The sequence below is a fragment of the Pelophylax lessonae genome (genome assembly GCF_965119305.1).
Source record: "Pelophylax lessonae genome assembly, chromosome: 6".
Lineage (NCBI taxonomy): Eukaryota > Metazoa > Chordata > Amphibia > Anura > Ranidae > Pelophylax > Pelophylax lessonae.
In genome coordinates this window covers 308,053,272-308,078,052 of record NC_138773.1, presented here as the reverse complement: position 1 = coordinate 308,078,052, position 24,781 = coordinate 308,053,272, and the positions used below count along the sequence as shown (strand labels likewise).

Here is a 24,781-nt window from a genome sequence, read left to right as displayed (position 1 = left end):
CTACACAGCTAGGCTCCCAAAAAGTCCCACATATGTGGTATCCCTGTACTCAGGAGAAGCAGCAGAATATATTTTGGGGTGTAATTACACATATACCCATGGCATGTGTGAGCAATATATCATTTCAATGACAACTTTGTGTAAAAAAAAAAAAAAATTTTTTTTTAGTCATTGTTCAAACACCTGTGACAAAAAAATGAAATATTCAATGAGCTCAACATGCCTGTCAGGACATTCCTTAGGATGTCTACTTTCCAAAAAGTGGTAGTTTGGGGGGGTTTTGTACTGCCCCGCCATTTTAGCACTTCATGAAATGAGATTGGCAGTCAGAAATTAAAGCTGCGTAAATTTCACTATTTACACCATAGTTTGTAGACGCTATAACTTTTGCGCAAACCAATAAAAATACGCTCATTGATTTTTTTTTTGTCAAAGACATGTAGCTAAATATATTTTGGCAAAAAAAAATGACATAAATTGAGTATATTGGATATTTTTTAAAAGACAAAGTTGAAAATGTCATTTTTTTGCAAAATTTTCGCTCTTTTTTTATTAATATCGCAAAAAATAAAAAGCGCAGAGGCGATCAAATACCACCAAAAGAAAGCTCTGTTTGTGGGAAAAAAAGGACGTAAATTTCGTTTAGGTACAGCATTGCATGACCGAGCAATTATCAGTTAAAGTCACGAAGTGCCAAGTTGAAAAAAGGGGTCTGGTCTTTAAGCTGCAAAATCCTCCGGTGGGAAAGTGGTTAAAGAGCAGGTGGCCACCGTGTTTTTAACTACTGATGAGTCATCAGCTGTCAGCTGGGTTTCCCGCTGGCAGCTGAATGTAAAAAAAAAAAAAAAAAAGCCAGTAATGAAATTTTAAGAAAAAAAAAAAAACATTGTGGGGTACCCCCAATCCCCTCCAGGCTCTTTGGATCTTGTATGGATTTTGAGGGGAACCCCAACACAGTTTTTTTTCTCTATAAATGACGTGAGGGTCCCCCCCCCCACAATCCATACCAGACCCTTATCCAAAAGTGCAGCCTGGCAGGCCAGGAAAGGGAGGAAGACGAGCGAGCGCACCCCCCAAACATACCAGGCCACATGCCCTCAACATGGGGGGATGCTTTGGGGTGGGGGGGCTCTGCTATCTCCCCCCCAAAGCACTTTATCCTCATGTTGATGGGGATAAGGGCCTCTTCCCCACAACCCTGAGCGGTTGTTGTGGGGGTCTGCGGGTGGGGGGCTTATGGGAATTTGGAAGCCCCTTACCAAGGGGGCCCCAGATCCTGCCCCCCCCCCATGTGAATGAGTATGGGTTACATGGTACCCTATTCATTAAAAAAAAAAAAAAAAAAAACACAGGAGGCAGTTTTTGACAAGTCCTTTATAAAAAAAACACTGCCACTGACAGCGTTGTCAGGGAGGAATATTGCCCCATGAATGGTGTCAGTGGGAGGAATAGTGCCCCCCATCAATGTAGTTCAGCAGGAGGAATAGTGTCCCATCATTGGTATCAGTGGGAGGAATAGTGTCCCATCATTGGTGTCAGTGGGAGGAATAGTGTCCCATCATTGGTGTCAGTGGGAGGAATAGTGTCCCATCATTGGTGTCAGTGGGAGGAATAATGCCCCATCATTGGTGTCAGTGGGAGGAATAGTGCCCCATCATTGGTGTCAGTGAAAGGAATAGTGCCCATCATTGGTGTCAGTGAAAGGAATAGTGCCCCATTAATGGTGTCAGCAGGAGGAATAGTGCACCATCATAGGTGTCAATGTGAGAAATAGTGCACCATCATTGGTATCAGTGGGAGGAATAGTGCCCCATCATTGGTGTCAGTGGGAGGAATAGTGCCCCATCATTGGTGTCAGTGGGAGGAATAGTGCCCCATCATTGGTGCCAGTGGGAGAAATAGTGCCCCATCATAATGGATAAAAAGGCTGTCAATGGATGCTGTGCGGTACAATGCCTGGTAGAACGTTACCATAAATTGTAGTGCTCTGCAACGCATGTACATCAGAGGTGCGTTGGGTTAATATGTTGGGGTGCATTGACGATAAATAGCATACATTAAAATGTGTTGCTGCAACATGTGCATTAACATGTACATTCCCACTACACACCACACTGGAAAGTTGTGACTAGGCTCTGAGACACATTGTTATGTTGATCTGACCCATTCAGCCAATAGATACTACAAAAAAAGTTTTTGTATTGAACATTTTCCTTTATTGTAGGAATTTACAAATAGGGTATGAAAACACTTTAATATAAATAGCAAATTCAGAAAAATTATGACTGATAAAAAGAAATTCATAATACATTTACATATATATCACTAATGTTCTTCGGTAGAATAATTTCCATTTATTCAATAGACATCCTACGCCCCCTGCTGGATGCGTCGTGAAGCACACAGTGCTGCTCTGACTGTCAGTAGCTGCATTGCCACCTCTGTTGCACCATGAAAAGTCCCGGCCGTTCACTTTCTGCAGGTATTTCTGGGCAGGAGAATGAGGTGGAGAACCCATAAAGGAAGCAGAGGATCTATACAGCTGGAAACAAAGAGATAAATCAAATATTATCACTTATTAGAGAGGAGCGGAGCCATTTCAGTAACATTTTGCCAAAGGGTGAAACTAAGGCCCACTTCACACAGGCTTTCCGATCCGGTCTGCCTGTCAGTTTTTCAGGCGGATCTGATTGGATGCTCCATGCAGCCCTATGGAGCAGCGGATGTCAGTGGAGACATCTCTGCTGACACCCGCTGCTATCCGATCCGATCTGTGAAATCCGGACAAATGGAAACCCGATTTTCCATCCGTCTGGAGGATCTGATCGGATGAAAAGGGACCCTTTTTCATCCGATCTCCCCATAGAGGAGACCGGGGCTCTAACAGCTCGGTCTCTGCAAAGTAAGCGGAGACAGAGCTGTCATCCGTCTGCTCAGCGGGGCTGGGTTCACACTACCACGATGCGGGAACAAGTGCAATTGTAGTGCGGGTTCCCGCATCGCATCTCCCCTCCTCGCAGGCAGTTCACACTGCCCTTTGCAAACCGCTGTGGTGTCAATACAAAGTTAATGACACCCCCTGATGGGTTCGCAGATCGCAGTGTGAACTGTGAATTCACACAGGAATCGGATCGCATGGGTGTTCTGATTCCACTGCAGGGGGGAAAAAACAGTTCCTGCATAATTTTTGTGCGAATTGGATGCGACTTCAGCCATACAAATGGTATGGCTGAATTTGCATTGCACAGTGCGTATCACATGCGATGTCTGTGATAGTGTGAAACCCAGGCCTTTTTTTTTTTTTTTAAGACAAACTTAGCTATGTGGATGCTGCATCTGTCTCCCGCCGGCTCTAAGGCTGAGAACCAAGTTATCAAATACCGCTGATCCCTCAGTTCTCAGTGCTCCGCGTGCAGCAAGCAGACAGAGCAGATGACTGATCAATGTACCGGCTGCTGCCAGTGCCATATAATCACTGTGGCCAATCACAACAGTTCACATGGCAATTGTACACAATGGATGGCTTTCATTCATGCCATCTATTGTGTTGATCTCTGTGATTGGTCAAAGTGATCACATGGTACAGACAGGGCCAATCACAGCCCTCTCTACCATGTGATTAGCTGTGACCATATCTCCTAACTTTTTGAAATGGGAATAAGGGACACCTATTAGCAAAAGTATGTAGGCATTGGATCCACCCCCTTGCCACACCCCCTTATAAAGGTGAATTTAACACATTTTTAGTTAAACTCACAAAAGTGTTTTTTATTTTTTTTTACCAATACTATTCCTTTCTATTGGCTTTTAAAACTTACACATGCAGCAATTTAGAAATCAGATGAAAGGTTTAGCACTGAGAAACACTTTTTGAAACATAGAAAGTGCAGTTTATACACAATTATATAGATCAGACCAAAATGAGGGACAAATGAGGGACAAAGAGGGACAGAGGGACTTTGTTCCAAATCAGGGACAGTCCCTCGAAATCAGGGAAAGTTGGGAGCTACGTGTGACAGATCATAGCAGGTCACATGACAGTAGTAAACAATGAATGGCTTCCTTTCATGTCATCCATTGTGTACAATTGTGTTGCTAGCTGTGATTGGAGAATGTGATCACATGGTACAGACAGGGCCAATCACAGCCCATCTGTACTATGTGATTAGCTCTAGCCAATCACAGCTAACCAAAACAAAAACAAGCTGAATAAATCAGTTTCATTCTGTAAAATGCTTGCTTATAGCAATTAAATGCACTGCTATAAGCAATTCTAATGTGTAAAAAAAGAAATAAATTCTGATCACTTCCCCAGAGTAGTACAATGTTACCATGGTAACATTATATTGCTCTGGTCACAGTGTGTTAAAAAAAAAAAAAGAAAAAATTGTAAACTGCACTAATGACACTGGCTGGGAAGAGGTTAGACATCTTGGGCAATTAAGGGGTTGAACGTGTGCCTAACCAGTGTTTAGGTGTGTGCTGCTTTTACTAAGAGATGTGCTTTGCAGGGAAACAAAAACACATCCCTGCTGACAGGACAGAGCTCTGCCTCGTTTACATTGACAGAGCTCTGTCCTGTCTTCCTCCTCGCTGATCAACGGGTGCCGGCAGTCATCCATTGGCCGGCACTCGCTGATCGGCTTGTGCTGTGACTAAATCACAGCACAGTTTATGCGCCCCCTAACTGGAAAAGCACAATTAACACAACCCCCCCCCCCCCCCCCAATCACATCCATTATAATGCATGTACTTTTATTGTGGAGGCTGTAAAAAAGTTAGGACTGCAAATAGTACTGGGTTTGTGTGGCTCTGCAGCTTACACATATATTTGCAAATGTGTGCAAACTAAACCCCTGTTTTTAACTCCTACTGTTAGACAGGATAATTTGGTTGCTTGCAGGCTGGTCGGTAAGTTGAGCTGGGAATTTTCTTTGGTTTTGTTTGATATGCGTCGCCCTTCCATGTGCTCCTTGCTACAAAGGCCAGTTATAGGTGGGGGCAGGGGGCATTTGTTTGTACAGTTCGAATATTGGTGAGGGGCGCACTGGACACCTTTGCTACGATTGTTCTATGTGCTGGGTGTGTGTCCAGTGCGCTCCTGTGCCTTTACGGAGAGGTGGGTTCCCTTCAGGCTCACCTTCCCTCTATCTATCCATAAAAATGCATGTGCTTCTACTATGGAGGCTCTCAAATAGAGTTAGGAATGCGGATAATACCGGGGTGCCGTGAAGTGGCTCTGCAGCTTACGCATGTATTTGCAAATGAGTGCAAACTAAACCCCTTTTTTAACACTTACTGTTAGACAGGATAATTTGGTTGGCTGCAGGCTGGTTGGTAAGTTAAGCTGGAAATTTTCTTTGGTTTTGTTTGACATGCGTCGGCCTTCCGTGTGCTCCTTGCTGCAAGGGCCAGTTATAGGTGGAGGCAGTGGCCATTTGTTTGTACCAATCACATCAGAGCCCCAATCAAATCACCTTTTGGTTCCAGCAGCATGGCAGAGGGTGGGTGGAGGGGTCTGGTGAAGGCCGATTTCCATCCTCTCCTAAATGCTGATGGCAAGACTGCATGCCACCTGCCCTGGACTGCTGTGCTGCCATGGCGCGAGCTGGACGGCTGTCAATAGTAAAGCATTTTTTGATGCTAGGCATCAAAGCCCTAGAACATCATTGGTTGTTTGGGTGCCAGTGGCTTGCCCGCACATACCATGGCAACTCATGACACTGAGCCAGAACAAATTGGGTCCCATGCTTGGGGGACCCCAGGGGAGCTGAATTGGCACCATAGCCATAAAAAGCTGCATGTGTATATGAGGTCCTTGAAGCTGCAACATATGTTTTTACTTTTCGGTTTAGATATCCTTTTAGGCCAAAAAATGGCAGCCAACAGAATAGATAGCATAGCAAATTGAACAAATAGGAAACAGATGCAGCGCTCACTTTAGGGACCCAGGATAGCTAAATGAGGAATGGTCGGTGCTCTGGCTCCAAATGTCCTCCAAACACCTGAACAGGATATAGATTGATGAAGGGAGACGGAAACTCGCACATCCATATTAAATTCTTTATTTAGCTACAGAATAGTGAGAGTAAAAACAGCTTACGTGTTTCGGCAAATAGCTTTAATCAAAGCCCCTATGATTAAGGCTATTCGCCGAAACGCGTAAGCTGTTTTTACGGTCACTATTCTCTAGCTCAGTGGTCCTCAACCCTGGCCTACAGGGCCCACTTACAGGCCAGGTTTGCAAGATAACTGAAATACATCCCAGGTGATATAATTTGCTGCTGCTCAGTGATTGCACAGTACTCTAGTCTGCATCTCCCCAAGGTAATACTTAAAATCTGGCCTGTTAGTGGGCCCTGAGGACCGGAGTTGAGGACCACTGCTCTAGCTAAATAAAAGACATTAACACGTATGTGCGAGTTGCCGTCTCCCTTCGTCTATCCATAGCAAATTGAAACAAAATGATAAAGCTCTAATTTTTGTGTAAATATAGAGAATGTTATCAGATTTTGTTTTCGGTTTAAGATTTATTGTCCCATAAAGAGAACTCACAAAAGGGCACAATATTTATTTTACCTGGCCAGTAAAACCTGTCCACAGGGTCTTCCAAGGGGCCGACGTCACTTCTTATGCGGCTTCTTCTTAGGTTGGACGTTGAACTGTCTGACCTCTCGAATGCAGGAGTCCAGCAGCAGCTCCATCTCACTACGTCCCGGGCCGCCATGGTCAGGGAGGGCGGTCTGTGCAGTGTGAAGTTCTTCTTCCACTAAGAAACATAATGAATGAGATATATCCTTACTGAAAGGGGATAGAGATTAACTGCAGGGGAACTACAAGTCACAGCGTGGGACTGGCAGGGCTTGTACCTTATTGGCTGCAGATGGCCAGGCTCTACTGATGAGTGTGCAGAGAGGCCCAATGTAATTAAAGGAAACTGGACATAAGCAGAATATGGGGAGATCTATGACTAAACCTCATTTTGAAACTGGAGCATAAAGCAACAGGTCCCCCTCCTTCCAGGGGTCTTCAAACTATGGCCCTCCAGTTGTTCAGGAACTACAATTCCCATCATGTCTAGTCATGTCTGTAAATGTCAGAGTTTTACAATGCCTCATGGATGTGTAGTTCCGCAACAGCTGGAGGGCCGTAGTTTGAGTATCCCGGTTCTACATACTTAACAACTCATTGCTCCGCAACTCCCTCTCAGCTCTGTTCAGCCACAAGAACCCAAGAGTAGTACCTGGTACTTCTGTGTATAGGGAACATGTGACTCACGTCCCTTCCTCCCATGTGACAGCACTGCTGCTTGGTGATTGGTTGCTCACTCAGCCACATGGGAACAGGCAGAGTCACCAGAGCTTATTTCACTCCCAGCAACCGTATGCAGTAGATGAGTGAAATGTGCTGCTGGGCTCAGGGGAGTTATGTACTGTATCTGTTGCTTTGCCCTGCATGGACTAGCACAGGTCCACTTTAAAGAGGAACTTTACTCCTGTTCTGCGAAAATCTCTACCTGGCCATTCAGACCTGACAGAGCCCCCTGGCACATCTCGAGAGGAGATTAGCTTGAGGGCGAAGGCCCACTTTAAGAAGATTAGTTCTGATGCAGTTTTGCATTCACTTGCTGCATGCTAGCTCCAGGTTAGTGACCTGTAAACCACTTAAGCCAAAAGATCAGTAAGACAGCCAGAAATTATAAGAAGAGGTCACCAATAGCAGAAACCATTATTACTCATGGCAGGATTCCTTAAAAAAAAAAAAAAAAAGATTTTGAACCAGCAAACGAGGATCATCAACACATGCAGCAGCTCATACACCCGTTTTTTTATGGGTCTGTCAATGATCAGATTAATGAGAAAGAAAGAAAGAAAGAAAGAAAGAAAGAAAGAAAGAAAGAAAGAAAGAAAGAAAGAAAGAAAGAAAGAAAGAAAGAAAGAAAGAAAGAAAGAAAGAGAAAAAAAAAAAAAAAGACAGAAAAGGAGAAAAAAAAAGAAAGAAAGAGAAAAAAAAAGACAGAAAAAAAAAAAAAAGACAGAAAAGGAGAAAAAAAGGAAAGAAAAGAGAAAAAAAAAAGACAGAAAGGAGAAAAAAAAAGAAAAAGAAAGAGAAAAAAAAAAAGAAAAAGAGAAAAGAAAGAAAGAGAAAACAAGAAAGAAAGAAAGAGAAAAAAAAAGAAAGAAAGAAAAAAGAAAAAGAAAAAAGAAAGAAAGAAAGAAAAGAAATGAAAGAGAAGAGAAATAAAAAGATACAAAATCCATGCTATATTGTCTTCTATAGGGACAGAAGTTACAACAGCGCCCCCTGGTGCCTATAAGTCTGTATGCAGTAGAACTAAAGCAAACTTTTTCCTAGAGCAGGGGTAAAGAAAGTCCGGTAACAACATTAGACTACCCCCATAAAATCGGCTGCCACCATCAAAGTATCCTCTTATATCAGTTGTCTTCATCAGAGTGGCCCCTTACATAAGGTATTCCCATCAGAGTGCCCACATACATCAGGTGTCATCATCAGAGTGCCCCCTTACATCAGGTGTCCTCATAAGAGTGCCCCCTTAACATAATATGTTCCCATCAACGTGCCCCCTTCACATAATATGTGCCCATCATCGTGCCACTTAACATAAAATGTGCCCCTTAACATAAAATGTTCCCCATCAGTGTGACACTTATTTTATATTAAGGGGCATGCTGATGGGCACATTTTATGTTAAGTGGCATTCTGATGGGCACGAAGAAATGTGCCCATCAGCGTGCCCCTTAATATAAAATAAGTGTCACACTGATGGGGAACATTTTATGTTAAGGGGCACATTTTATGTTAGGTGGCACGCTGATGGGCACAACAAAATGTGCCTATCTGCGTGACCCTTAACATAAAATGTGCCCATCAGTGTGCCCCTTAACATAAAATCTGCCCATCACTGGTGCTCTTAAAATAAAAAATATCCATCAACATGACCCTTAACATAAAATGTGCCCATCAGAGTGCCCCTTAACATATAATGTTATATATGTTGCACATTTAATGTTAAAGGGCAATATGATGGGCACAACAAAATGTGCCCATCAGTGTGCCCCTTAATAAGATATGGCCATCAGTGTGCACATTAAATGCCCATCAGCGATCACCCTAGGCAATAATGTGCCCCACATACCTTGAGGGTAGGAGTCAGCACAATTGGCAATCTGCAGGGGCGGAAGCTGCAAGATATACCCCACAAGGAATGATAGCCGAGAGCAGGAAGCAGCAGGGGGTGGGCGCGCATGTGACGTCACACGCCAACTCATAGCCTGGTCGGGAGTGAAAGCCAGTATAGAGCCGCGGTCACGAGCAGGGAGCAAACACGCGACGTCACTGGTTTAATATATATATATAATATAATTATTATAGTATAATAATTGGTTTGCGCAAAACTTATAGCGTTTACAAACTCCGGGATAGATTTATGGACTTTTTAATTTTTACTAGTAATGGCGGCGATCAGTGATTTTTTAATCGGACTGCGACATTGCGGCGGACGAATCTGACACTTTTTGGGGACCAGTGACATTAATAAAGTAATCAGTGCTAAATAGAATGGCACTGTCTCTGTACAAAAGGACACTGGCAGGGAAGGGGTTAGCACTAGCGGCAATCAAGAGGTTAGGTGTGCTCCCAGGGAGTGCTTTCTAACTGTGTAGGGAGTGGATGCACTAAATGACACTGGCAGGGAAGGGGATAACACTGGGGGTGATCAAGGGGTTAAATGTGTTCCCTATATGTGCTTACTAACTGTGGGGGGAGGAGATGGATTGAACAGAGGCAGAGAGAGATCTGCGATTGAGCTTAGCTGAATCACACGATCTTTCCCTGCCTCTGACAGGAGAGCCGTCTTGCATTGTTTACATTCCAGACGGCTCTCCTGTCAGTTTTGCCAAAGATTGCGGGAGGCCGGCGGCGATCGAGCCCGCTCCTCCCACGGTCTGCCTCCCGCTGTGATTAGACACTCCGGTAGCGTGCACCGCTGAATCCACGTGCACATAATCACGTAGATCTAGGAGATTATGCGCAGCCGAGCCGCCCTGCCGCAGTAAATCTGCCTGGGGCGGTCGGCAAGTGGTTAAAATACCCAAAAGGCATTGTTTAGGATCCTCACAAATGGTGACCTGAAAGGCCTGGGTAATGGTATTTATGACCCCCTGCCAGTAAGGATGTAAATGTATGAAGTCACCATACTACAGGCTGGACACAGCGGATAATCTCACATTCCTATATGAAAACAGCCGCGCTGGTGTGAGATGGACCATTAAGAGAAGATACAGCTGCGAAAGACGTCACGTAAAATTAAAGGGAACATTGTTGAACCGCCTGCAAAGTCTCCTCCCACCGCGCTTCCTTGAGAGCCCCCTTATCATTTTCCGTATAGCTGGCCACTCCAAGGCTGCATTCACACCTGAGCATTTTTATACAGCATTTTTGAGCTTTAGCAAGTAGAGAAAACTATTATCTGTTGCATCATTTGTTGCTAGATTTTTCAGCTTTTTTAGCTTTTCTATCAGCTTTTATTCCTTTTTTTTTTTATGATTATTATTCATTTTTTTATTTAGTTAGGGTAAGGGGTTAGAGTTATGGTTAGGATTAGGGGTTGGGGTTAGAATTAGGGGTTAGGGTTAATTTATTTATTTTTGTTAGGGTTTGGGTGTTAGTACTACTAGTAATAATAATCATAAATTAATAATAATAAAAAAATTAAAAAAAAAGTAAAATAAAAAATAATCAATCATAAATAAAAATACAATAAAATGAATACTGTAATGTAATAATAAATAATTAACCCCTAACCCTTAAAAAAAAAAAAAATAATAATAATAATAAAGAACTTAACACCCTTAGACCCTTAGTTCAGACAGGGGCGACGCGTCTTGCTGGGGCAACCTGTGAAGTCTCGGCGCGACATGCACGGACTTCATATCATTGAAGTCAATGCAAGTCGCCCCCAGGTCGCCCCAAAGCAGTACAGGACCCTTTTTCTAAGTCGGAGCGACTTGTGCCGCTCCTATTAGAACGGGTCCTGTACTATTCAATGGCGAGCGACCCACCGCGACTTGTCAGGCGACCAAGTCGCCGGACAAGTCGCGCTAGTGTGAATGGGGGTCTTACACAAAATAAATAATACATTTATTTATTGCATATTTTTTAGGGATTAAAGTGGTAGTAAAGGCAGAGGGGGAGCCAATTAGCGGGTCCGGCAGATTCGATGCCACCATGCGATCACTCCCCAGAGACAGAACGGCAGTCTGCCTATGTAAACAAGGCAGGCCACGTTCTGTCAGAGATGAACACAGTGATCCTGTGTTTCTGCTATTTAGGAAAACGATCTCTGTGTTCATCTAGTCAGTCCATCCCCCACAAAGTTAGAAAGAACCCCCTAGGGACACACTTAACCCTTTGATCACCCCTGGTGTGAACCCCTTCCCTGCCAGTGTCATTGGTACAGTAACAGTGCATATTTTCAGCACTGATTACTGTAGTAATGTCACTGGTCCCCTCAAAAGTGTCAGTTAGTATCCGATCTGTTCGACCGCAATGTTGTAGTCGCCGCCATTACTAGTAAAAGAAAAAAAAAACTTCTGTGCAAACCAATCAATGTTATTTTTTTATTTTATTTAGAATATACATTTTTTTTTTTTAATTGCCGCTCTTTTTTGGTTTATAGCGCAAAAAATAAAAACCGCTGAGGTGATCAATTACCACCAAAAGAAAGCTCTATTTGTGGGAAAAAAAGGAAATCAATTTTATTTGGGTACAGCGTCGCACGACCGCGCAGTTGTCAGCTAAGTAATTTTGCCTTTAAAAGGAAAAAAAAAAAATCAAAATCATCCCTTTAAGGCGGAGAGGTGGAAGTGACGTCATACGTTGCTCCGGTCCTCCAAGGGCATAGAGCTGAGTGGGGCTATCTTGCCCTCACTCGCCTTCCTGCCCAGGCATCCAGGCTCAACAATAAGTCCGGTAAGCTGGGAGATGACCGGGAAGCGGCGGTGGGGGGGGGGGGGGTTATGCACCCCTCCTGCTGCCTATAAAAAAATGATTTTTGCCATAACCCCAGTATTCAACATCAAAGTAATGATGTATATTTACAGTCAGGCGGTCGGCAAGTGGTGGCGTTTCACAATGTGCACCAAAATCAGGGTGTACTTTAACCACTTCGGGACCGGAAGGTTTTACCCCCTGGGCCAGGCCATTTTAAGCGATACAGCACTATTTTAACTGACAATTGCGCGGTCATGCAATGCTGTACCCAAATAAAATTGATGTCCTTTTTTTCCCCACAAACAGAGCTTTGGGGGTATTTGATCATCTCTGCGATTTTTATTTTTTTGCGCTATAAACAAATAAAAGAGCGACAGTTCTGAAAAAAAAAAAAAAAAATTTTTCATCATTTTAGGCCAATATGTATTCTTCTACATATTTTTGGTTAAAAAAAATCCCATTCGTTGCATTTTGATTGGTTTGCGCAAAAGATTTTGCATCTACAAACTAGGGGGAAAAATGTATATGTCATTTTTGTTTTTATTTATTTTTTTTACTAGTAATGGCGATGATCGGCAATTTTTAGCGGGACTGCGACATTGCGGCGGACAGATTGGACCCCTAACTGACATTTTTGACACTTTTGGGGGGGGGGGGACCAGTGACATTACTACAATAATCAGTGCTAAAAATATGCACTGTTACTGTACTGGCAGGGAAAGGGTTAACACCAGGGGCAATCAAAGGGTGGGCTTGCTGCATGAACACAGAGACCTGTGTTCCTATTGAGGAACACAGGTCTCTGTGTGGTGGCACAGTGGTGTAGTGGTTAGCACTTTCACCTAGCAGCAAGAGGGTCGCTGGTTCAAATCCCAACCACAACACTACCTGCCTGGAGTTTGCATGCTCTCCCTGTGCCTGCGTGGGTTTCCTCGGGGTACTCCGGTTTCCTCCCACACTCCAAAGACATGCTGGTAGGTTAATTGGATCCTGTATAAAAAAAAAAAAAAAAAAAAAATTGGCCCTACTGTGTATGGATGTGAGTTAGGGACCTTAGATTGTAAGCTCCTTTTCCTCCCACACTCCAAAGACATGCTGGTAGGTTAATTGGATCCTGTATAAAAAAAAAAAAAAAAAAATTGGCCCTACTGTGTATGGATGTGAGTTAGGGACCTTAGATTGTAAGCTCCTTGAGGGCAGGGACTGATGTGAATGTACAATGTATATGTAAAGCCCTGCATAAATTGACAGCGCTATACAAGTACCTGAAATAAATAAATAATAAATAAACTGACAGAACAGCGGTCTGCTGTGTTTACATCAGAAGACTGCCATTCTGTCTCCACGGGGAGCAATCGCGGGAGTCAGGCAGCCATTGCAGCCACCAGACCCTGCTGATTGGCTCCCCCTGTAGCCAATCGGCACCCGCACACCCCCACTAGCGGTCCCGCGAAGCGACATTCAGGTACGTCATTTTGCAGGACAGAGCGGACCTGCTGCCGTAAAACGAAGGTAGCTGGTCGGCAAGTGGTTAAGCTGAACCTGCAGTTACTTTGTTGAACAGCCTTCCCATATATATCGTTCATTTAGAGGGGATTTTTCTTTCAACAAAACTCCTGAAGTTTCAGTCTAATAAAGGACAATATCCAAAAATGTAATCAGATCCAATGGTACAATCTGCTTCTGCCCCCTCACCTCTCTGATGCTCCGATGTGGTCTGGGCCAGCTCTTCCTTCGATTTTTCTAGTAAACTCCTCAGATGTTCGGCTTCCTCTTTGAGTTTCTTCTCCTTCTCTTGGTAAGCAGCAATGAGATTTTCCATCTCCTTCAATCTGGACTCCAGGACTTCACTATAGGGAGAAGTGGAATTACTGAGAAGGTGAGCATTGAATGGAAATAGTGTTTGGTACCTTCTTCATAGAAGCATTAGAACATTAACCACTTTAAAGCGGAGTTCCAGCCTCACACACTCACCTGTCCAACGGTCCATCGATGAGGCCGCTCAAAGCCTCGCTCTTCTCCCTCTCTGCTCTGCGGCGCCGGCATCACTGGTGTGGGCACCCGCCTGTGACAGTTTGCGGCTTCACAGCGTGCGTGAGTTGCGCTGCACGTCGTGATTGGCCGGCAATCTTCTGGGACCACTGATATGTCCCAGAAGATTGAAGGGAGAGAGGGGGGGAGAGGAGAACTTCCGCTCAGGGCGCCGCGGCGCTCCGAGCGGAAGTGGGAGCGGGCACCTGTCAAAACTAGGTACCCGCTCCCCCCCCCCCATAAAAATGACTTGGCAAATGTGGCATGTCAGGGGGTTAGAACTACCTAAAGCGGAAGTTCCACTTTTGGGTGGAACTCTGCTTTAAGACCCGAGTATTTTCCGGCTTAATAACCAGGCCACTTTTTTCAACTTGGCACTGCGCGACATTAACTGACAATTGCGTGGTCATGCAACGCTGTACCAAAAAGAAGTTTACGTGCTTTTTTTTCCCACAAACAGAGCTTTCTTTTAGTGGTATTTGATCACCTCTGCACTTTTTATTTTTTGCGATATTAATAAAAAAATTGCGAAAATTTTGTAAAAAAATTTTCATTTTCTACTATGACAGTTAAAAAATATCCAACATATTAAAGGTTTGTCATATATTTAGGCCAAAATGTATTACACTACATGTCTTTGACAAAAGAAGAGAGGACCAAAATCCCTTCTGAGATGTGTGCAAACCTGGTCACCAACTACAAGAAACATCTGACCTCTGTTAACAAGGGTTTCTCCACCAACTACTAAGTCATGTTTTGCTTGGGGATCAAATACTTATTTCACTGAACTGCAACTCCATTTATAACATTTGTATCGTGTGTATTTTATGGATTTTTGGTTGATATTCCGTCTCTATTATTTAAAATACACCTATGATACAAGATTATAGACCCTTCATTTCTATTCAAGTAAGAAAACTTACAAAATCTGCAGGGGATCAAATAATTATTTTCCTCACTGTATATACTGTGCAATCTTCATACACATATAATACTAGGGCTGCTACATTTAATCGAAAGATCGATGCATCGCGATTCGACCCTTCGCGATTCTGCATTGATGCTGCGACCGGCTGTAATCGATGTTCTAATGACGTCATGAAGCGCCGCCCCCTCCCTCTCCGCACAGCGATGGCTCTTTAAAATTCGTAGCCGCGCCCTCTTTTCCCGCCTCCCGCTGACGTCATCCCCAGTCGCCCGGCGTCGCTGCAAGAGGAGACACGAGGAGCGAGTGTCCCTGACTTTTGGAGAGGAGAGAATGAGATGGACTACGGTGTGCAGTGTTCACGTTTACACTTTACACATGCCTGATCCCTCCAGTAAGCTGACACTGCACTCCGCTTATCACATGCAGTGAGACACTTCCCGATCAGCAGCTGCACAGATCGGGAAATGTCTCACTGCCTGTGATTACCGGAGTGCAGTGCCGGCTTCCTGGCGGGATCGGGCACGTGAGGACTGTCATCTCTACTCTCAGACACTCAGTCTGCTGCGGGAGACTTGAGTGTCTGTCAGAGCAAACATCCCCCGCTCCCACATGCGTGCTGGTCGTCCTCCTCCTCCAGCGAGTGTCTGTCCTGACTCCTGACCGTCCTCCAGCAAGTGTCCATGTGTCCATCCTCCTCACACAGGCTTCTGTGGGCAGAGGGAGACCCCGAGTCAGCGTCCTGGACCCCGACTCCCAGTCCTCCTTGGCTCAGGCGTCTGCAGTGACTCTCATCATCAGTGATCAGGTACTAATCTAAGTCTTCATACTATTACAAATGTTGTTAACAGGACACTGCCAGGTTGAGTGGCAGAGCCAGGTGAGGGGAGCACACTGAGGGAGAGGGGGAGCCGGACTATCCGTTTAGGTCACAGCACCGCAGATTCTCCAACCCGGATATCCCTGAGGAGACCCCTATCCAATTGCATGTATATAATATATATCACATCCCTGATATCCCTGAGGAGACCTCCATACACCAGTGTATGGGAGTCTCCTCAGGGATATCAGGGATGTGATATATACATGGCAGTGTATGGAGGTCTCCTCAGGGATGTGATATATACATGGCAGTGTATGGGGGTCTCCTCAGGGATGTGATATATACATGGCAGTGTATGGAGGTCTCCTCAGGGATGTGATATATACATGGCAGTGTATGGGGGTCTCCTCAGGGATGTGATATATACATGGCGGTGTATGGGGGTCTCCTCAGGGATGTGATATATACATGGCAGTGTATGGAGGTCTCCTCAGGGATATCAGGGATGTGATATATACATGGCAGTGTATGGGGGTCTCCTCAGGGATGTGATATATACATGGCAGTGTATGGGGGTCTCCTCAGGGATGTGATATATACATGGCAGTGTATGGGGGTCTCCTCAGGGATGTGATATATACATGGCAGTGTATGGGGGTCTCCTCAGGGATGTGATATATACATGGCAGTGTATGGGGGTCTCCTCAGGGATGTGATATATACATGGCAGTGTATGGGGGTCTCCTCAGGGATGTGATATATACATGGCAGTGTATGGGGGTCTCCTCAGGGATGTGATATATACATGGCAGTGTATGGGGGTCTCCTCAGGGATGTGATATATACATGGCAGTGTATGGGGGTCTCCTCAGGGATATCAGGGATGTGATATATACATGGCGGTGTATGGGGGTCTCCTCAGGGATGTGATATATACATGGCGGTGTATGGGGGTCTCCTCAGGGATATCAGGGATGTGATATATACATAGTGGTGTATGGGGGGTCTCCTCAGGGATGTGATATATACATGGCGGTGTATGGGGGTCTCCTCAGGGATATCAGGGATGTGATATATACATGGTGGTGTATGGGGGTCTCCACAGGGATGTGATATATACATGGCAGTGTATGGAGGTCTCCTCAGGGATATCAGGGATGTGATATATACATAGTGGTGTATGGGGGTCTCCTCAGGGATGTGATATACACATGGCGGTGTATGGGGGTCTCCTCAGGGATATCAGGTATGTGATATATACATGGTGGTGTATGGGGGTCTCCACAGGGATGTGATATATACATGGTGGTGTATGAAGGTCTCCTCAGGGATGCGATATATACATGGTGGTGTAACACCACCCTGTATATATCACATCCCTGAGGAGACCCCCATACACCGCCATGTATATATCACATCCCGGATATCCTTGAGGAGACCTCCATACACTGCCATGTATATATCACATCCCGAATATCCCTGAGGAGACCCCCATACACCGCCATGTATATATCACATCCCGGATATCCCTGAGGAGACCTCCATACACCGCCATGTATTTATCACAACCCCGAGGACACCTCTATACACCACTATGTATATATCACATCCCTTAGGAGACCTCCTATATGTTTGCAGTGCACTATGGGCTGGGCATGGGCATTGGGCAGTAATCGTGATGCATCGCGGAATCGAATCGTATCGAATCGCGACCCTAATAATCGTAATCGCATCGAATCGTGAGGTAAGTGAAGATGCACAGCCCTATATAATACTGTATGAATAGTGGTGTAAACCTACAATCCATTCGGAAATGTGTTGTACGAATATCCAACTTCTCTAACTCAAAAGGAATTTATAAAGGTGGATATTGGCACAACACATTTTGGAACAAATTGTAGGTTTACACCACTATTCATACAGTATATATTCGCACAGTATATAAGTGTGAATAAGATTGGAGTGAATTATTGGATTGGATTATCCTAGGGGGCTTCCACCATAATTTAAAATTCAATCCAAGACCCGCTTCCTGATTGGCCGAAAGGCAAACCCATGCCATTGGCCGAGGAGGAGGCAGGATGACTCAAGGAGACGCGGGGGACTGAGGAGAAGCCGCTGCTGCAGGTAAGTGCACTGGTCTCTCTGCATTTAAAGGGGGCCACGATGGTCACTCTGCATTGAAAGGGGGCCACGATGGTCACTCTGCATTGAAAGGGGGCCACGATGGTCACTCTGCATTGAAAGGGGGCCACGATGGTCACTCTGCATTGAAAGGGGGCCACGATGGTCACTCTGCATTGAAAGGGGGCCACGATGGTCACTCTGCATTGAAAGGGGGCCACGATGGTCACTCTGCATTGAAAAGGGGCCACGATGGTCACTCTGCATTGAAAAGGGGCCACGATGGTCACTCTGCATTGAAAAGGGGCCACGATGGTCACTCTGCATTGAAAAGGGGCACACTATACCTTGATTACTGAAGGCCCTTTTCACACTTTTGTGACCTCAAAGTCAGGCGTTTTTTTGCCGCAAAGCAATGCCTATTACATTTTTCTGTTTGCACCCCCCCCCCCCCCCCAAAACATTTTGAGCACCAGCCGCCACTGGGTAACACTGATCCTGTATTACAAAAAGGGGGGGGGTGTGACCCTGACCCCTGTATTTTGAAGAGGGGGGGGTGACACTGACCCCTGTATTTTGAAGGGGGGGGGTGACACTAACCCCTGTATTATGAAAGGGGGGGGTGACACCTAGGGTGGCCACCTGCCTGGGATTCACCTGAACATCCTAGGTTTTGAGACAGTCTGCCTGAAACCCAGACACATTATTCCGACCGGACTATGCCTCCCCAAGTAACCAAGATAGGCAGGCAACAATCTATTGCCATCTGTTAATGCAATTTATGCGCCATATTATTACTACCCTTAGGGTGTCCCAGGTCTTTACCATCCTATAGTTTATACTACAATTTTTTTTTTTAACCACTTGCCGACTGCCGCACGACTATTTACGTCGGCAGTCAGCCCCTCGCAGGCAGAGTAACGTAGGGCTACGTCGCTAGCCTGTGAGGGTTTTGGGAGCGGGCGAAAGTGTAAACAAAGCCGCCTGTCAGTTCTCCCTGTGTAAGAATGATGATCAAACGGTTCTACTATGTAGGACCGTTGATCTCTGTTCTTACACATCAAGCCACAGCCAATCACAGTTAGAAGCACGCCCCTAGGACACACTTAACCCCTCCCTCTCCAATACAGTTAACTCCTTCACTGCCAGTGTCATTTTTACAGTAACAGTGCATATGTATAGCACTGATTACTGTAGTAATGTCACTGGTAACCCCAAAAGTGTCAAAAATGTCAGTCAAGGGTCCGATCTGTCCGCCGCAATGTCCCAGTCCCGCAAAAAAAAAATAAAAAAAAAATTAAAAAAAAAAAAAAAAAAATCGCAGATCGCATATGGTAAAAACATATGGTAAAAAAAAATTGGCCTAAAATGTAAAAAAATTTAGATTTTTACACTTTTTTTGGGGAATTTCATATAAAAAAAATGTGAAAAATATTGTTAATTTTGCAAAATTGACGCTCTTTTTGTTTATAGCGCATGATCGAAAAAAAAAAAAAATCGCACAGGTGATCAAATACCACCAAAAGAAAGCCAAAGATTTAGGGGAAAGAAAAATAAATATTTTATAATTATATATACATATATATATATATATATATATATATATATATATATTTTTTTTTTTTTTTTTTTTTTTTTTTACTTTCTGCTAAAAAACATATCTACTAAAAAAACAAAATGTAAAAAAAAAAAAAAAATCAAATGTCTTCATAAATTTTTGCCAAAATATATTCTACTACATGTCGTCAGTAAAAAAAATATATATATATATAAAAAAAAATAAAAAATGAATTGGTTTGCGTAAAAGTTATAGCATCTACAAACTTTTGTATATATACTGGACTTTTTATTTATTTTATCCTGGTAATGACGGTGATCATCGACCTAGGCTGGGTTCACACTGATGCAAGTTGGATGTCGATTTCTCCGCATCCAATTCGCAGGACAGGAGAGTGACAGGCTCTCAATGGAGCCGGTTCACACCCCTCAGGGGCAGCTGTGGCCTGAATTGCAGAAGAGTCCTGTGCATTAGGTGCGAATTCAGGCTAAAATCCGGACCAGATTCGCACCTAAAATGGTGAAGAGGAATCATGCACCAGACCCCCTGCTGTGACCCGCAGGAGCAGCATGTGTGAACCCGGCAGCCTTATAGTGGGACTGTGATAGTGCAAGAGGCAATCTGACTGGCACTACACTGTCACTGTGCTAATGACACTGGCTGGGATGGGGTTAAAGTATAACTAAAGGCATAACTTTTTTTTAGTTTTGGACAGGGTGGAGAGGGATTAGAACACCTGTCAATTCTCTGGGATTTCTTCTCACTTCCTGTTTCACTATGGGACAGGAAGTGAAGGAAAACCTCCAATATGGAACAAAGATGGCAAAAAAAAAATATATATATATATATATATATAAATAATAATAATAATAATAATAATATACAGGGTTTTTTAACCCTCCCTTATATCCAAAATGATAAAAAGAAAATGTTTTGCCTATAGTTCTACTTTAATATTTTAGGGGCAATCAAGGGGGTAACTGTGTACCTAACAGTTTACGGTGTGTAGTATGTGCTGCTTTTGCTAAGTAATGTGCCAGTTTTTACTCCAGAAGAAAAGAACGGACACATCACTGCTGTTTGTAGAGAGCTCTGTGTTGTTTACCAACACAGGGCTCTTTTCAGTCATTCACTCAGTGGGTCTCGGCCATAAATCATTGGCCGGGACCCGCTGATCAGCTTGTGCTGCAGTGAATGACAGTTCGGGTTTCCGCGTGAGTGCGTGCACCTGGAAGAAAAGCCCCAACACACAGGTATGTTATGATGCCTGTACAAGCCACCCTGCCACGGGTCAGCAAGTGAATAAAGTGTGCATGAGCAGCTTAAGGATACATTCTTGGCACAAGGTCTGTGGCTGGTAGTGATGGGCCTTTTAGGGATGGGCTCATGTGTGTTCGGGATTGTAATCCCAACCCACCTGAGCAATCCTGCCAGAAAACCGACACTGCACAACTTTTTTTTAGTTTTGGAGTGGAGAGGGATTAGAACACCTGTCAGTTTGTATTGCTGTCTGTGTACCAGTTAGGGAGATCCCCCCTCTATTTGTCCTGTTTACCATTATCATTGAAAGTAAAAGAAAATCACAAATTTTGGGTTGTCCCCAGAAAAGTATTAGAGGGGAAATCTTTCAATGGGGACACTAGTTCTGGTGACCTGGGGGTCCCCGAGGAATTCCCTTAAATTTTCTGGGATTTCTTCTCACTTCCTGTTTGACTATGGGACAGGAAGTGAAGGAAAACCTCCGATATGGGACACAGATGGAAAAATGTATAGGCCAATTTATAGGCAGTGAGGCATTTCCCGGTCTGTGCAGCTGCAGACCGGGAAATGCCTCACTGCCTATGATTGGCGGTGTGCAGAGTCAGCTTCCTGGTGGGATTCTCACGTAGGTTGGGACTACGATCCCGAACACGCCTAAGCCCATTACTAGTGCCTGGATGATGAATGAACTCCTGTGCAAGAGTTATGGCATCCTGTGCTGGCAAATCAACATGGCTGCCATCCAGAAAAGCTGGGCAGATGATGTCAGCAAAGGGCCTCATGGTCACCGTTGGAGAGAAGTATTGTGAACTTCAGTTCTGCTTCAAGCAGAATGACCTCCATGGGTCCACCCTGCCAGTGCAGATGTTGTCCACTTTCTTATGTACTGTACATTAGAAAGCTTCATTAGCCACCACAGTCCTTCAGAAGGAATCAATTACCTGGACTCGGCCTCCAACGGTTCATTCAGTATCTCCATCTCCTGATTCAACTCCCTCAGCTGCTGCCGGGTCTTCTCTTCCTCCTCCAGAGCTTCTTGTAGATCCAGTATCTGAGCAAAGAGGGAGACATACCCTTCCCTGCTCCGGATCCTACAGGAAAAGAGATCATTTAGGGGGGAGGGGGGCTAGAACTGGAGAGTGCAAAATCTGGCACAGCTCTGCATAGAGACCAATCAGCTTCCAGGTTTTATTGCCAAAGACTAATGGAACAAGATGAAGTTAGAAGCTGATTGGCTACCATGCACAGGTGCACCAGATTTGGTGTGCTCCAGTTTAAGTAAATATCCCCCATTGAGATCATTTATAATAAGAACAAATTTCTATTCAGGAGTGCAACACACTTGTCTCCCTCATACACTGCTGACTGCTGAAGCATCTACAGCCTGATATCTTTTGGGATATATGGTTCAGAACATCAAACTAATAAGGATAAAATCTGCTTCCATCTTAAAGTGATCTGTCAGCCTTTTACATACATTTAGAACTAAAATGTCCAGCCCAGGAACATCCGCAGGAACAGTTCAGCTTTAACTTTTAGCAGCAATAAAGCCCTCCTCTTTTTCCCCCTCTGATCCCAGTTTGGAGTTTCTCCTTCTGGGGCTGTGCATTGTGGTTTACAGACTGTAGGCAGGTGCAGTCTACTTTCTCCACTGTAGGTGGCAGTCTTCCGCAGCGGAATTGCAGTTGGAGAGGAGGTCAAAAAGGTACATGGTTCCTCTATGGTTTCTTGGGTCGAGGAAGAAGCTATCCAATTGGATGCTGCCACCCCTTGTGACTCTAGCTGCCATCCTGGGTCAGGCAGAGCCTATTTAAAGTGGTTGTAATGGCAGGTTTTTTATCTTAATACATTAAGATAAAAAGCCTTCTGTGTGTAGCAGCCCACCTAATACTTGAAGTCCATCTAGATCTAGCGATGTTGCAGGAGTGTCTCCGCTGCCCGGGACTCCCCTCCCAATTGGCTGAGACAGCAGCGCAGCGCCATTGGCTCCTGCTGCTGTCAAAGTCAGTCAGCCAATGAGGGGAGAAAGGGGGTGGGGCCAGGCCAGGGCTCTGTGTCTGAATGGACACAGGTAGCTGCGGCTCAGCTTAGGTGCCCCCATAGCAAGCTGCTTGCTGTGGGGGCACCCGACAGGAGGGAGGGGCCAGGAGCGCCCAGGCCACTCTGCGCAAAACCAACTGCACACTGCAGGTAAGTATAACAGGTTTATTGTTTTTTTTTTTTTTTTTAAAAGACTTTAGTATCACTTTAAGGCCCTGGCTCCAAGGCTGGGTGAGCATTTTGCAGGTGAGTAGAGTAGGGAACCAGCCTGGTAGGGACACAACTAGGTAAAAGGTTCTTGAGGAGAAGGGAAAGCGTAGTGCTCACAATTTCTCTGGACATCTTCCTGCTTGAGTATGAGACGGTCAGGCCGCATTCTACCCCTCCTAACAAGCGCTGTCAGTTTGGCTGAAACCTGCTCTCTACTTGCTGTTGGGCTTATGAGTGTTACCGGTTTGGGTATCTTCCCACCGGATTTTTTTTGGGGCTCTTTCATAGACATTGCCCTTTAGCAGTGATGGCAAACCTTGGCACCCCAGATGTTTTGGAACTACATTTCCCATGATGCCCATGCGCTCTACAGTGTAGTTGAGCATCATGGGAAATGTAGTTCCAAAACATCTGGGGTGCCAAGGGTCATCATCACTGCCATATAGGATACCTCTCAGTCTCTTCTGTATGGAGGTCCTGAAGTTCTCCCTTTTGTTTGGCGAGCTCCTCTCTGTGTTGTTCTACCTCGTCTGCCAATTGGTGGACAATTTTCTGCAAAGAACAAATCAAAAAGACAAATATTCCATGAGATTTTTTAAGATTTTACCTTACATTATATATAAAGCCAAAACGTATTCTTCAGTTTTTGAATAGCTTAAGGAAGGTTTAAGATGGCCATAGATTGTTCGAATCTTGGTTGGTTCAGCAGGAACTGGCCTAAATTTGATCCATCTATGGGCAAGCTGGTTGAATCGATCGACTTGGGTACAACCAGCCTGTCAGTTTTTTTTTTACATGCAATTGCTGCCGCCGGCTAGAGCCGCTAGCAGTTATCATTGTGCTCTGCCAGTAGTGAAGGCTTCCTGCCATCATACAATACAATAAAGAAAACTAAATCATCTATGGCTTGCCTTAGAACCTCTGGCTGATTATTTACCCCCTTCCTGCCGACGGAACGCAAATATGTGGCCTCGGCTTCAAGGGGTTGTACCGGGGTGATGCCTGCCGCTAGAGGCATCACCCCGGTATCATTGATTAAATTTGACGGTTGGCTCTCTTGTAATAACAACAGATGTGGCTAAGCAGCCGCTCGGTTATTACAAGGAGCAGGAGGGTATGTACCCCCCCCTCCCACCCCCTTCCGCGGCTCACCTGGGTCTCCCGTCCCTAGGCGGCCGGCTTTGATCGGGTCTCCGATGTAGAAACCCAGAAACGATGTAATGACAACACTTCTGGTTACTTAAGCCTTAACTACTTGCCGACCGCCCGCCGCAGTTGTACCGCGGCATGTACGGCGCTCGCCTGGGAGGAGCTAGAGGGCGATCGCTCATCAGCTGGGGAGCCAGCGCGTGTGAATGGCGGCTCCAATGGCCGCCGGCCACTCGCAATCTCCCGCAGCTGTGAGGGAAGGACAGACGGCTGATGTAAAGGCTTAAAGCGGAGTTCCAGGGGCGTGGCTTGGATGTAGAGCGGAACGGACGTCTGCCCTGAGAGCTCCTGCCATCCTGATTCAATCTATGCCATCCTGAGGAATCCGCTGACTGTATCTACCTAGGTTTTATCCCTAACTGCTGAGGATCGATATCCTTCTCTAATATGCCGTCCAAGGGGAAGAAATCGGCAACTCCGTGCAAGCCTGCCACGTGCCAGGCCCTGCCTGCGGCCTGCCCGGACGCCATCTTGACGGAGCGGCTTCGGGCCTTGCTGGCAGAGATGGAGGATGCGCGAGTCGCCAGCCCTGATCCAGCTGTTCCGGGCAAGGACGTGGGAGCCGATACGGCGGTCATCCTGCAAGCCA

At 45.1% G+C, this 24,781-nt stretch overlaps 1 protein-coding gene across 1 annotated transcript; it reads right to left on the bottom strand.

Moving 5' to 3' along the window:
- Positions 1 to 2,243: 2,243 nt before the first annotated feature.
- LOC309558750 (uncharacterized protein) lies at positions 2,244 to 23,820 on the bottom strand (the record flags this gene model as incomplete). Its single annotated transcript, XM_082261797.1, has 6 exons — positions 2,244 to 2,488; positions 6,580 to 6,769; positions 13,708 to 13,862; positions 21,675 to 21,824; positions 23,435 to 23,535; positions 23,779 to 23,820. 5 exons carry the CDS (start codon positions 23,818 to 23,820, stop codon positions 6,624 to 6,626), a joined length of 594 nt encoding a protein of 197 aa, XP_082117923.1. The 3' UTR covers positions 2,244 to 2,488; positions 6,580 to 6,623.
- Between the last annotated feature and the right edge of the window lie 961 nt (positions 23,821 to 24,781).